The sequence below is a fragment of the Ochotona curzoniae genome, unplaced genomic scaffold (assembly GCF_017591425.1).
Source record: "Ochotona curzoniae isolate NIBS_2020 unplaced genomic scaffold, NIBS_Ocur_1.0 scaffold_4506, whole genome shotgun sequence".
In the NCBI taxonomy this organism is placed as follows: domain Eukaryota; kingdom Metazoa; phylum Chordata; class Mammalia; order Lagomorpha; family Ochotonidae; genus Ochotona; species Ochotona curzoniae.
This window is the reverse complement of record NW_024467119.1, coordinates 80,139,496-80,154,258: the sequence shown is the minus strand read 5'-3', so window position 1 is coordinate 80,154,258 and position 14,763 is coordinate 80,139,496. Positions and strand designations below refer to the sequence as shown.

The 14,763-nt window shown below is 46.1% G+C and overlaps 1 protein-coding gene across 1 annotated transcript in view; it reads left to right on the top strand.

Moving 5' to 3' along the window:
* Positions 1-14,763, top strand: part of RNF175 (ring finger protein 175) — a 42,281-nt gene that overhangs the window by 13,512 nt on the left and 14,006 nt on the right. The window contains exons 4-5 of the mRNA XM_040966603.1: positions 8,737-8,891; positions 13,208-13,315. Of these exons, the coding sequence (XP_040822537.1) occupies positions 8,737-8,891; positions 13,208-13,315 (263 nt within the window). The remainder of the gene's footprint in view (positions 1-8,736; positions 8,892-13,207; positions 13,316-14,763) is intronic.

The following is a 14,763-nucleotide window of genomic DNA, read 5'->3' as shown; positions in this document are numbered from 1 at the left end:
AAGATCTTCCGTCCGATGATTCACTCCCCAAGTGAGCGCAACGGGCCGATACTATGCCGATCCGAAGCCAAGAGCCTCTTCCGGGTCTCCCACGCGGGTGCAGGGTCCCAAAGCTTTGGGCTGTCCTCGACTGCTTTCCCGGGCCACAGGCTGGGAGCTGGATGGGAAGTGGGGCTGCTGGGATTAGAACCGGCGCCCATATGGAATCCCGGGCGTGCAAGGCGAGGACCTTAACCACTTGTGCCACTGCGCCGGCCCAGAAAGCTACTTTTAAAAAATCCTGTGATGTGAGTGTTTATTTGAGAAGGGGAGAGGGGGAGAGTAGGGAGGCAGAAAGCACTGACACCGCCCTGCTGGATCACCCTTCCAAGGCTCGCAGTGGCCACGGTTGTGTCGCAGACAGGTCTGCCGTGTGGTGACAGGAGCCCAGTTCCCTGAGCCATCACCACTGCTCTCCAGGAATCCACGGGTCAGGAATAGCCCCGTGAGACACAAGCATCTTAAATGATGGCCTAGCCCAAAACAGCCACTCCCAGAGACAGTGTGGCAGCAGTCTCCTGCCGAGCCGGCCGTAGTCTCACTCCGGCAATCACTTCACTAGGTATTTAGCCATTTGAAATGGAAAGCCAGTTTTTGCACAAAACCTGCGTGCAGATATTTATTCACCATCACCCATAAAGCTGCCCTTTAAAGCTGATGAAACGAACACCTGTAGCACAGCCAAGCAAGGGGCTGTTATTCCATAAGAGAAGGAATAAGCCACCAAGCCATGGCAGAGCTGAGGGACAACCTTCAGCATGAGAAGGCCACACCTATTAATAAAAGCTATTTGTTACACACACATGACTCCAGTTCTGTGACCTTCTGAAAGAAAACAAAGAGCTACAGAATGACCCGAGATCGCCGCTGGGGAGGAGTGGAGTCAACAGGTGAAACAAGGAACCGTTTCAGGCAGGAAAATGAACCTGTGTGATCCCAGCATTGTGCAGCAAGGCATCATGCATTTGTCCAATCTCAGAAATTCACACTGTGAAAAGTGGACCTTAAAGTATGCAAACTTTAACAAGTCGCAGGAAAGATTGGAACATCTCCAGAAGAGGGGCAGACTTGCAGGGAATCTAAGTGTGTTACAGTAAATGAACCGACCCTACTGGAGGGGATCAGAGGGAAAGCTGCCGGCCAGAGTCACGGATCTGAGTCTGTAAGGTGAAGGCAGCTGCACACAGCAGGCAGCACACAGGCCCTGTCCTGTAACTGTTTACATTGTGTCCCAAGGAATTCTGGTGTGGCCATGCTGATACCACCACTGTAAATGTGTGATGAAATGGAAAGACTAAATAAACAGATGACAGGTAGGAGGCGCCAAGTTACTGAAAGTTGTGGTAGTTTACGAATAAGCAAGTGCAGGAAGTCACCACAAATGTAGCAGGTGCACACACAATGTGTGAATCATTTTGTACACTGAAGATACTATTGTTTGTGCATATTACAACTCTGAAGGTATTATACACAAAATATTATTTTCACTTCATTCTATGTATGAACTGGGCTACATGCTGAGGAGGAAATGAATACATTTTAAAATCTCAAAATCGCATATGTACATTATTTTTTAAAGATATGGGGCCCAGCACAGTGGCCTAGTGGCTAAAGTTGTCACCTTGAACACAATGGGATCCCATATGGGCATGGTTCTAATCCCAGCAGCTCCACTTCCCTTCCAGCTCCCTGCTTGTGCCTTGGGAACGCAGTCGAGGACAGCCCAATGCCTTGGGACCCTGCACCCGTGTGGGAAACCTGGAAGAAGTTCCCGGATCCTGGCTTCGGATCGACATAGCATCGGGCGTTGTGCTCACTTGGGGAGTAAATCATCAGACGGAAGATCTTCCTCTCTCTCATCCTCTCTGTATATCTGGCTTTGTAATTTATTACACAAAATAACAAGGAGAGGGCCCGGCGTGGTGGCGCAAGTGGTTAAAGGTCCTCACCTTGCACGCCCGGGATCCCATATGGGCGCCGATTCTAATCCCGGCAGCCCCGCTTCCCTTCCAGCTCCCTGCCTGTGGCCTGGGAAAGCAGTCGAGGACAGCCCAAAGCTTTGGGACCCTGCACCCGCGTGGGAGACCTGGAAGAGGCTCCTGGCTTCGGATCGGCGTAGTATCGACCCGTTGCGCTCACTTGGGGAGTGAATCATCGGATGGAAGATCTTCCTCTCTGTCTCTCCTCTCTGTACATCCGCCTTTCCAATAACAAAATAATAAAAATAAATCTTTTAAAAAAAATAACAAGGAGAGACAGTAAGTTCTTACATCTATAAGTTTACTCCCCAAATTTAACGCAATGTCCAAGGCTGGGCCGGGCAGAAACCAAGAGCCTGGAATTCCATCCGGGTAGTCTAGGTGGGTGGCAGAGGCCCCATGCCATTGTCTGCTGCCATTCTAGGTACATAATCAGGGAGCTGGATTGCAAATGGAGTAGGCAGGATTTGAACCAGCACTCCTAAGGGACTCAAGTGTCCCAAGTAGCAGCTTCGCCCACTGTGCCACAATGTCAGCCCTAACTTTTAATAAATATGTCCATCTTCTGAAGTGATATTTTTGCTCAATAGGTTAGGTCCTGTGGGTGCCCTGAGCTATGTACACTAGAGCACTAATACTAGAAATACTTGAAGCAAAGAAAATGATGTGCTTATTTTATTTATTTTTTTTAAAGATTTATTTTTATTATTTTTTCATTGGAAAGGCGGATATACAGAGAGGAGAGACAGAGAGGAAGATCTTCCGTCCGATGATTCACTCCCCAAGTGAGCACAACGAGCCGATACTATGCCGATCCGAAGCCAGGAGCCTCTTCCGCGTGGGTGCAGGGTCCCAAAGCCTTGGGCCGTCCTCGACTGCTTTCCCAGGCCACAGGCAGGGAGCTGGAAGGGAAGCAGGGCTGCCAGGATTAGAACCGGCGCCCATATGGGATCCCTGGCGTGCAAGGCGAGGACCTTTAACCACTTGTGCCACCACGCCGGGCCCGATGTGCTTATTTTAAAAACGTAACATGAACTGCTCTGTCGTGATGCCAAAAAGTGCGCGTAGAAGGTAGATAAAGGTAGAATACTCTTATTTTGTTTGGAATCTTAGTATCTGGATGTTTTCAAATAGTTACATTTTTGGCACAGTGTAGACAGAGAACCTGGATATGGGGATTTTTGTCTTTTGACATGATAGTCTTGATGTTGTATAGACTTAGGTAGGACCTCAAGGTCAAATTATTTCCGATTCCATAAAGAGCATTTAATTAAAAATAAAATGTCATCAAATGCCACCCTTTCCACCTTCTTCGAAGAGAGCCTAGCTTTTCTGTCTTCAGGAAGTAAGGAGAGTGCCAGGAAAGAATCCTTCCACTGCTCCATAGAAGACCTGGCAACGACACCCACGGAGCTCGGGTTTCAGACACACTATTAGCTTGCCTCAATACGCAGGCAAATAATTCACCACAGATTGAAACACAGAGCTCTCTTTAAATCGAACTTCCTGCCTATTAATCGCCGTGAAACACAAGAAAATAGTGCTGTGCCAGTAGAACTCTGTTAAAGTCCAAATCTTTTGAGAATGAGGCAAGACGCAAATACTCAGCTACAAGCACCTACATGCTTGCACGCGGGTAGACCACTATCAAATCTCCTTTCCCAGTTCAAGTGACAAAAGCAACCGTTTGGGTTGATGTGGAGATAGAAATTCAAACAGACTGAATCTCTAAGGACTTTTCATGAGCCAAGCTCCCATACCTTTCTCTTGTTTGATTATGTCCACACTTTCCTTCCTTGCCTTTGTACTGAAAGCAACAATATTCTTGGAGGCTTTTACTTCCACGGAAATGTTCTGTTTACCTTTGAGTATCACTCACCTTTCTGCACGCGCACACACACACACACACACACACACACACACACCCTCACATACGCACTCACGTACACACACACACACTCACACACGCACACACACATACTTGCACTCACACACACGCACACACACACGCTCACACGCACACTCATGCACTCACACACGCACACTCACACACTCACACACACGCACACACACGGTTGTAAATAGTTCAGGATTTGTAGTGCAAAGGAAGTGAGCATCACATCACTTTTTCTTTCCTTTCATAATATTGCATGGCTCATTCATCATTCTGCCCAATTAGACAAATGAAAGATACCTTTGTTTTGACTCAATCTGCAATTCTTCTCAGGTTCATTACGTGCATGGCAACAAGAAAAAAAAAAAAAAACATGGTACCTCTGGGCCGCATCCGATTTGTCAGGAAATTCCTCCTGCTCTGATGGGTAGGTGGGGAGAAGGCGAGTGATATGATCCAGATGCAGGGGCCGCCCCGCGCCAGCAATGCAGATGTGTTCCATACTCGTATGCCCAGATGGCGACCCCTCTGGCATCGTTAATGGGTCCCAGCTGCCAGGTTTCCTCCTTTGCATGTATGAGACGCGCATATTTCATGTGTTTATTTATGAGGCACAACATTCCTACATTTCATATGTGGCAGTTACTATTAAAAATGAAAAATTTTAACTGCTCTGGAAATTGATAAAGAATCTTTCGAATTGCTGTGAAAGGTGGTCCTGGTTGCAAAACGATTCCTTATACAATTATTGAATTTCTAATACAAATGTCTGGCCTTCCCCCTTTACATGTTGAGAAAATATGGGACTGGGTATACACCTTAAAGATAAGTTAAGAAAATTAAATATTTGCATACATAATATGTTATAATTATGCTTTGTTTTCTTTTTGTTTCTGATCTCCAAAGGCTTATTTTTAAAAGTCTATACATTGAACATTGCTCTTTATTGCTAATTATATCCAGGCATCAAGTTAGAGAAGCTTTGAGTCTTCTAGAAATGGTACATAGTTATGGGTCCACAGGGAGAAACTGGTTTTAGAAAAATATAGTCCAAATGTAACACCAAACTATTGTAGAGTGGTACTCTGTGAATGTGAGGAAATGGGTTAGGCTTGTAAATTTTGCCTTATGATCTAAAGTTTAAAACAGAAAGGCACAGTACTTTCACTAAGTTGAAATGAACTGAACCTTTTGTTAAAAAAAAAAAAGCCTTGAGTGTTTTTACAGGAGAAAGGCAAAAGTGAATCAAACTCTTCAAATAGAGGCAAACTGCCAATGACAGATGATCCGACTGGAAAAGATGGAGCCTATGCCCACTTCCTCCTTCAGTTTCAGACGTAACGAACTTTGAAAGTCAACAACTGGCTAATTTAGGACAGATAACTATCTCCATGTTCAGCAGCAGGAAACAAAATACTGAGGAGATGATTTTTTTGAAGGGACTGCACACTTTTTATTTTCAACAACAGTGGGTGAGAGTTTAGTGCCAAACCAAACTTGGGTACCTAGCATGTGGTTTCAGGTTCTCAAGCAAACTTTTCCGCTTCTTGAAGGTAATCCTGTTTTTCCTGTTTGTGTATATCTCATTCATCTCTATTTTTAACATGAATTGAGAAGGATGGAGGTCTTCCCTCAGCTGGTTCTTTCTCCAAATTGATGCAACAGCCAGGTCTGTGCCAGGCCAAAGCCAGATCAAGGAATTCCATCTTGATCTCCCACACGGTTGATAGGGGGCCACACACTTGATCCATATTCTGTAGGCCTGTTGAGGTCTTTAGCTGGTAGCTGGATTAGCAGCAAAGCAGTCGGGACTCAAACCTGCACTCGAATATGTGATGACATGACCGCATGGGGCAGCTTCACCCACTCCACCACCACAGCAGCAGCCCCTCAGTTTCATAACTAGAGGTCAGACTAGTTACATTGACTACACTCACAAAATAGGATGGAAAATTAAAGCAATTCTCTTATTCAGGCAAGAGTAAAGAATATTTACTTTTCTCTGAAAGTATTCCCTAAACTATTGAAAGTACGTTCTAGGATATTTAGTTCCTGCACTCTCCAGATATCTCTGTCAGTCTGGCTCCAAATGCTTCCATTCAAACATTTGTGCTTCAAACACCTGCTCACTGAAAAAAAGGATTACCAGCAATTCCAAAAAGAATTCATGGCAATGGAGCAATCAAGACAGAATGGGGGATCTGGGAAATGCTTTCCCATCTGACAAATACTTGGGATTTCAGACTTGTGTTGTTATCAACAAAGACCTTATTACAGAAGCCAAATATGTGACCCTGCGCTCTTCCTACTGAGTCTTGCCTTCTCACCATGCACATTAAGAAGTGGAAGAAAGGGGCTGGCGCCATGATGTAGTAGACTGGGCCTCATTGGCTCCTGACTGCTCCACTTCCCATCCAGCTCCCTGCTTGCGGCCTGGAAAAGCAGTTGAGGACAGCCCAAGGCCTTGGGACCCTGCACCTGCATGGGAGACCTGCAAGAAGCTCCTGGCTTTAGATCAGCTCAGCTCTGGCCATTGCAACCATTTGGGGAGTGAATCAGCAGATGGAAGACCTGTGTGTGTGCATGTGTGTGTGTGTGTGTGTGTGTGTGTTTGTGTGTGTGTGTGTGTCTGTGTGTCCTTTCTTTGTAAACCTGCCATCCAAACCAAATAAAAATAAATAAATCTTTAAATTATTCTTTAAAAATTAAATAACTGATGGGGATTTTTTTTTTCATGTGCTCAGGATGATAAAATATGGTACAACTAGCAGGTGTAATGAATTGATCATGAGGCACTTTACCAGGAAGCCAAGATCCAGGCTCCACATCCTGAACAGGGCACATTGAAGGCCACCAAAAATAAAGCAACATGCTCACTTTAGACAAAACCAGTTTGCCATCCCCCTTCTATCCATTCCTGGAGGTGATAGGTGGTTAGTTTGAGTGTGATCAGGAAGACCAAGGGGCTCCACTAACTGTGCAAACCTCCCCAAGAAAGGTGAACAGCTGTCTCAGGCTGGCTCTGAGGAGTAGCAGGTGCTTCACTCCAGGAACCACATCCAGTCAGTGACCCCTTACAACACATAGTTTCATCTGTCATGCTCTGTGACCTGTAAGATCAGGGCCAGCCAGGTTAAAGGACCCTCTGACAGCTACCTGGACTTGGGTCAGGGCTACGTAGAAACCCAGAGGGGTTATGCAGAGGAACAGGAAATAATATGATCCACAGTCCCTACCATGGGATGCCTAGAACAGGACTTAGTGACTAAAGCAGAGAAAGATGGTGCATTGCAGACCCAAATGCCGGAGTCCAGCTCCAGCTGAGTTCGGAACTCGCGAAGGGTGCGTGGATGAGGTGTAAAGAGGAAAGAAAAAGATGGACCACTAGGATTTCATGATCATAATGGACAATGCGGGAAAGCTGTCCGCTTTATTTATACAAAATCAGTCAAACTCTGGCTCAGACTTTTTACGTCACAGTCAAGTGGGTGTTTCTAAAGATAACTCTGCCATAGTGTTACTTAGAAGTTCCTGCTGCCAGTACCTAGAAGTTCCTGCTACGATTCTTATCCTACAACTCAATCTTGTATCACAAAGAAAAGGGGAATCTAAAGAATGAGGAAAGAATGAAAGCCTAAATCTAGATCCCTTGATTAGCACAGGCTCAATGGGGACAGCCAAGACAGTAGGAATGATAAAGGGCCCCATTTGCAAGACACTGACCTCCAAGCTCAGGCTGAGCAAAAGGTTAACCTCACAGTAGCAAATGCCAGGATGGATTAGAATTCTTCCGCAGGGTGGTCCAGTGTCCATGCAAAAGAAGGTGGAGCTGCATTCAGGTGGTTGTAGAGACATCCGCCGGGTGGGCCCTGCCAAACAGCGGGAAATTCCTTGCGGCCCTGGCTGCAATGGAACACTCTTCACCCCTTCATGTCCCCCACATCTACTGCACGGACCCCAACACCCAAAGTCAGGGGCAAGGTGCTCCAGGCTGAGTTGAGGGTGTACCCTGCAGAGTGCGTGGGGAGAGCAAGTAGACCAGGTCCCAGGAGCTTCTCTGAGACCTGCCCGCCACTTCCTCCTTTACCCCACTGTGCCTCCTTCACACAGGGACATGGAAGTCCCAACGGCCCTGAGCTCTGTGTAGTGCAGCTGGGTTTCTGGAGGCTTTCCTATTCTAGCTATCAGCACAATACCCTCCATCTTACGAGTCAGTGAGGTGCACTTGTCCAAAGCTGTCAACATTCCAAATGCCTTTCATCTTGGTCAGATAAAAGGAGGGGGCAAAGATACAATTTGGATTTTTACTCCTTTGAATTTTCAGCTTAACATGCCAGTTCTCTCCACAACTGTACCTGTCCATTTGGATGGTGTCCAGTTGCAGGCCGTACAAGTCAGATGGTGCAGACTTTGATGGTGAAGGACCTCTGAATCTGTAGTAGTGGAGATGCTGGAATGGGGGGGTTGACAAAGCACTAGGGCACCACTTGGGATGTCTACATGCCACCCATATTGGGGGGTCTGACTGCCAGTCACAGCTCCTCTACTTCCAATACAGCTGCCTACTAATATGCACCTTAGATGGCAGCAGATGGCAGCTTCCGATGCTGGGCTTCCTGTCACCCACATGGGAGACCCACAGAGAGTTCTGGACTCCTGGTTCTAGCTTGGCACAGTCTTGACTGTGGTGGGATGTTAGGGGGTAAATCAGTGGATGGGAGATTCTCTGCCATTCACATTAAATGAAAAGATAAATAAGTAAAAATAACAGAAGCACCATTCAGGAACAGTCATTAAAAGACTTCCTGTCCCTTTCTCTGACAGCTCGTGACCTTGTTTCAGATGTGGGTGGTCCCCGTGTATTTCACAATCAAACTCTATTGGTGGCGTTTTCTCTCTCTGTGGGGCGTGTTCTCCGTCATCACCAGCTACATCCTCTTCAGAGCTACCCGAAAACCTCTCTCGGGGAGAACCCCCAGGTATGGATTCCAGTCCTTCCTTCCCCTCATTCCCGTTATTTGAAACATTGAAAAGTATATTTGATTTCCATTTCTGTGGGGAGGGTTTGGGGGTGTTGTACTTTCTTTACTATGGGGGAAATTATGTGGAGATCAACTGGACAGCTGTTGGTCACCACTTGTAATTTAATGGCAATGTAGACACATCTGTAGAATTTATTCCTGCAGGTACCAACTGGTTAAAGGCATGCAGAAGAGAAGTGAAACTATCATTTAGAATTTCTAGAGCCCTATTTGCATGTTTATTATTAGCACAGAATTTTATTCACCCTCTGAGTTGTGCCATCCATATTTTAAGATAGAGCAAGAGTTGAAAGCTTGTTTCAGCTCACCAATATCTAATAAATTGTCAAGTAAAGGACAACTTATTGCTCTCATAATTGTTGAGGCTTTCCTGTCCTAATGATCACATTAATCACCTGACAATGTCTTGAGGTTGTCCATCACAAATCGACTCAAAGTACATCTCATCTCGTAACATGCCAACTATTGCTGTCCTTGTTCCAGGGGCTGGATCCCAAGCCCCATCGCGATCAACAGAAAGGAGAGGAAGCGTGTAAGACAGCAATATGACAATTTCAAACATTGATTGCTTTAGAGAACAAGCCATGAACTTCTATGAAATTCTTTTATGATTATCCAGCCATTTTCTCCTAGATTTTAAAATCTTATTTTGAAAGGCAGGGGGCAGGCAGTGGAAGAGAGAAATCTTCTATCTACTGGTTCACTCCCTAAATTGTTACAATTGCCAGTACTGGGCCGGGCTGAAGCCAAGAGCTTGGAACTTCCCTCTGTGTCCTCCACGTGAGAGACATGGGCACGGGGCACAATGTGTGAGTTATGTCGGATTGGGAAGGGTAGCTTGTTTTGGGCACATCTCAATGCTCTTTTTGCTATCCCTGGATGTATTCCTATGAGAATGGCTCCTTTCTACCACCAGTGGCTGATGCTAGCTGACTACAGCTGGACTGCACACACCAGCTTGCTCTGGGCAGTGGAACAGCGTTATAAGAAACCCCCCCACACTGCCTCTTTACCTTCCATGGCTGACTATCTCTGGAGGCTGTGGTGCCTTCTGTCTCACGCCTCCCACCCAGCCACCTCAGCTTCTCCCCACCCACACAGCCCTGAGCCCTCCAAGATGCTCTCAAAGCCAAGTGGCTCAGCTGAGAGCGTCACACACACTCCACTGCTGGCACAGTTAATGGGGCCTCTAGAAAAGCAATCATAATGCAAGGACTGGAGACCAGAACGCCCCAGGAACTTCATTGAATCTTTGCTTTATCATCATATTCTATATGAGTTGTGTCTTTGCAGTCTCCCATTTGGAAACAGAGAATTTCATTTCAGGCTAGGAATGTTGGACATCAACACAGAAGACAAGTCCCAGAGAGGGGTCTCTGCCACCAACAACTCCATTGAAAGCCCAGTTGTGGGGGCAGGCATTTGCACAGCAGTTAAGATGTTGTTTGGTTTGCCCATAACCCATATTGTGGCTCTGCTTCCAATTCCAGCTTCCTGCGAACACATAACCAGGGGGGCAGCAGGTGGTTTCTCAAGTGCTTGAGTCCCTGCCACTCACTGAGAGACCAAGATTAAACTTCTGGCTCCTGACTTCAGCCTGGCCCAGACCTTGCTTTTGCAATCATTTGGAGTTGGAACCAGGAGGTACAAGGCCTCCATCTGTTTAGTTTTCAAAATAAAATGAAAATAAATAATGAAAAAAGAACAACTAATCTTTCCATTGGTGGGAGTCCATGCTGTGGGACAGAGAAGGGGAAGTGAATTTCCTCTCACTACAGTTGGGTTGGCTGCAAGTAATGAAGTTCAGGTTCAAGGAAACAGGCCACACGCTGGCCACAAAGAGCTGGGCTTGACCCAGATCAGTTCAACCAAGGCCAAGTTCTCTCCTCGGAAGCTTCTCTGAAGGAGAAGTGCAATTCTGTGTCTTGCTCATATGCCTTCCAGTGTATACCTGAGGAGCAAGGAAGTTCATAGACTAAGACATGGAAATTCTAACACGTCCATAAGAGTGATGCGACACATTAAACACTGAATGTGCCAACTCTCTTAAGCATCACTGCATTCTCTCACATCATCTCTAGAACAACTTGAGTTGCTGGTGCCATCACCTTCATGTCATAAATGAGACAATTGCAGGAAAGAGTGCCAAGGAAGCTGCCTGAGGTCCCATAGGCACAGTCCAGAATTTCAGTCTGAGAGGAGTAGGCTGTAATGCTGTGGTGGCTTCCTTAAATCAACAGACCACTTTGCACAGGGAAGACATACGGTTTCAAAAGTTGTTAGCACTGAGACATCTCCAGGGCTGAGAGGTGCCCTTCAAGGCGGTATACTGAGTACTGAGATCAAGGCGGTACACTGAGTACTGAGATCAAATCATGCACACTCCGGTGCTGGCTGGTGTTGGAGATCCGGGCATGGAAACCTGCTCATGACTTGCCTCTTTCCCCATCATCTCCCCCTTTCAGGAGCAGACGTTTCCACTCGGATCTGGCTGCACTGGGCAGTGATCCAAACTGCTGGGCACTGGCCAATGGGGAAATCTGATAGCTCAAGAGTCAGTGGAGCAGAAGAGCCCTCTCTAGCCCCCTTTACAAGTGACACAACCTCATGGTCACTTAAGCCATTTTAGGTACCCACACAGGTGTCTGACTATGCATAGCCAACAGGGGTGCAACGTACCTGTGTGGAGCAGGTGCTAGCCACGAGACTCTTGTTTGTCAGTTTGCTTTGAGAGGAGAAAGAATCTCCCCCATAGAAATGACAAAAATGACTGCTCATTTCTCAGGCTACCCAGAAACTCTCCCCTCCATTCCAAAATTACAAGGCCCCTTATGGCGGGAACTCCATAAAATAGAGCATCTTTTCGAATAACATTAAAGGGTGGGCATTTAACACGGACATCAAGGTGTCTCTTGAGACTCACATTCCATGAATGGGGGGGCCTTGGTTTGAGTGCTGGCTCTGCTTCAGGTTCCAAATTCCTGCTAATGCACACCCTGAGAAGCAGCAGGTAAAGGCTCAGGTGTTTGTGTCCCTGCCACTCATGTGGGAGACCCGGTTACAGTTCCAGGCTCCCAGATCAGCATGGCTTAGTCCTGGATGTTGCAGACATTTGGGAAATAAGCCAGTGGATGGAAAAATTTCTCTCTCTCTCTCTCTGTTTCTCTCTGTTTCAAGGAAATTTTGTAAAGTCTAAAATGAGACAGTACTGAAGTATTGCATCAGTAATGCCACAGAACTAAAGCTCTGTGTGTACTGGCCCTAACAGGGAGCAAGCTGGGGAAGGCGAGAGGGCAGGACAGAGCTCAGAGAGTGAGGATAGGAGGCTGGAGGCAAATTTCTGCGGTGAGAGTCTGAGAGTAAGTTGGGTTGACAGGTAAGAGATGAGGTTTCAAGAGGATATGAGAGGAATGGTCAAGGGGAAAATGGAGCCTCATGCTGTGTTGAGCTCTTGCTCCAGCTTCTTCTCCACCACCTCCTGCTCCTATGGGCTTCTCATGTGGCCCTGCCAGAAATGGAACTAAACATCCCCCTCCTCTTCTCGCATCCTCACAGCAGTGAAACAGCCACATGGGCCCTTCTGCAGTTTGTCTAGGGGCCTTGGTTGCCAGTGAAGGAGGAAGCAAGCAGGATAAAGAAAGGGGCTCCTTCTGGATCCTCTCCACTCCCACCTCCCAACCTCATCTCCACTGAGACACTGCAAGTGCTGGGTTTCACAAAGAACCCATCCATCCAGCACAAGGAAATGAGCCTCCTCCCTAGGGCCAGGAAGAGGTATTTTATGGGTAGCAAGGAGCTGGGCCAAGGGCTGGGTCCTGAGAGGTGATAACCATGCTGGGGAGGGGCAGCCTAGCAGAAGGGAAGAGGGACTCCTAGTGGGGACCTCGAGTTGTCTTCTCCTCACTTTTTATCTTTTGCTTGTCTACAAGGCACTCCTGCTGAAGTCACTGTAGGTTAACCCAAGGTCCTGGAGGTAATACCCCAGGGAGAGTAATCAGTCCTGGAGGCCATTTTTACAGGGAAGCCTAGATCAAATACACATGTAAACATGACCATGATACTCAGTGTTATCTCATTTGTTGCCATTGTGTCCAACCTTGAGGTTATTCTTGAGTTTAACTCACAAGTGTATGCAGTTCAGTATGGTGGGTATGGGAATGAAACAACAGAAACACAAGCTTTGTTTGTATCAGTGGTAACAATGACGCCATTCTCACAGCACTCTTTGTTTCTCCCCAACTTTCACTCCACAGATTGGTTTACAAATGGTTTCTTCTAATCTACAAGCTCACCTATGCCTTTGGGGTTGTGGGTTATTTGGCTATTATGTTTACAATGTGTGGATTCAATTTCTTTTTCAAGTAAGTATGTTCCATTAAGTTATTCGTGTCTTTATGCACTTACTTGCTGGGAACACTCACCTGGTCCCCTCACCTCATTTCTCTATCTGGAAGTATCCAACCCTCTAACTCTCTATATGTCAGGTTTTTAAAAGCAGCTATCCACACGCTCACCATTGGAGAAAATCAGCAGAAAATTAAGAGAGGAGCATCCTGCAGAATAAGTGTATAATTTAGAAGCTACAAAGAGAATCTCTACTTGACCCTACTTTAAATGTCGCCAGTGAAAGCAAACCTATCATTGTGAGGCCATAATTCTTACTGGACTTCAAATTTCCCTTCCACAAAATTATGCAGGTTCCAAACAGTCTGTGTATCTTTTTTTCTTAAAATTTCTAGAGCTATAATTTCCAAGCAGCTTTCAGCTCCTTGCGACTCCTGAGACTTAAAAGATGAAATAAGTGCAAAATACACATAGCATTTTAAATACAGTTTGAAAAGCATTTCATATTGATAACGTCAGGAAATGATAGTATTTTATAGGAAATGATGAGTGTTTCATCTGTTCAATTCTACTTTTCTAAAGTAACTAGAAGAATATGTAAAATCGTGATTCAGTGTCATGGGTTGGTTCTGAGAAATGCATGATGAAACAATCTCATCATTGTGATAAACATCACAATGTGGACACTAGCAAACCAAGAGGGCTACGACGCCACTAGGCAGTATGATCTTCAGGGACCACCATCTTACACGCAGTGTCACACGGACAGGGACATCGCTGTGCGCTGCATCACCAAGTATTTGTGGCTACACCTCCATTGGAAGTATTCCTTCCTAGAATGTTATTTCTGGTTTCCATGAAAACCCTTTTTGTTGGGGACAGACAGAATAGGCGAGAACTAAGAACAGGGACTTGTGGGGGACGGGTAGTTGCTGAAAGATAATTAATAGGGTAGCAATTCAAAAAGTCTTGGGAAGACAAACAGAAACTGGGGAACTCGTACCTGTGTCCCAGAATGTGCTCCTGTCCAGGGGGAGTGTGCAAAAACCTGTTGTGAATGTGAGTCGCAGAGCAGAGCCTGGAGAAGCTGCCCAGGGTTCTGGCCACAGGGCACACAACTACCAAAAAAAACAGCTCCAAGAACAATCTCCCAGGTCTCCTCCACTGAAGCTCCTCTGGATCTTTGGGAACATAACAAAATAGAAGAACAAATCAGCAGCAATGGACTTGGAAGCTAAGGAAGGTGAGCAGATGCAGAAGTAGCCTTGGGAGAGGGAATTCCTCCTGTTTTCTAGTAGGAAAAGCATAGGTCATTGGACAGATCTACTATCGCAAGTTTAAAAGACACTATTCATGTCTTTTTAAAACTTTATTTTTATTGAAAAGTCACATTTACAGAAAGAAGGAGAGACAGACAGAAAGATCTTCCATCTGCTGATTCACTCCCCAAGTGGCCACAATGGCC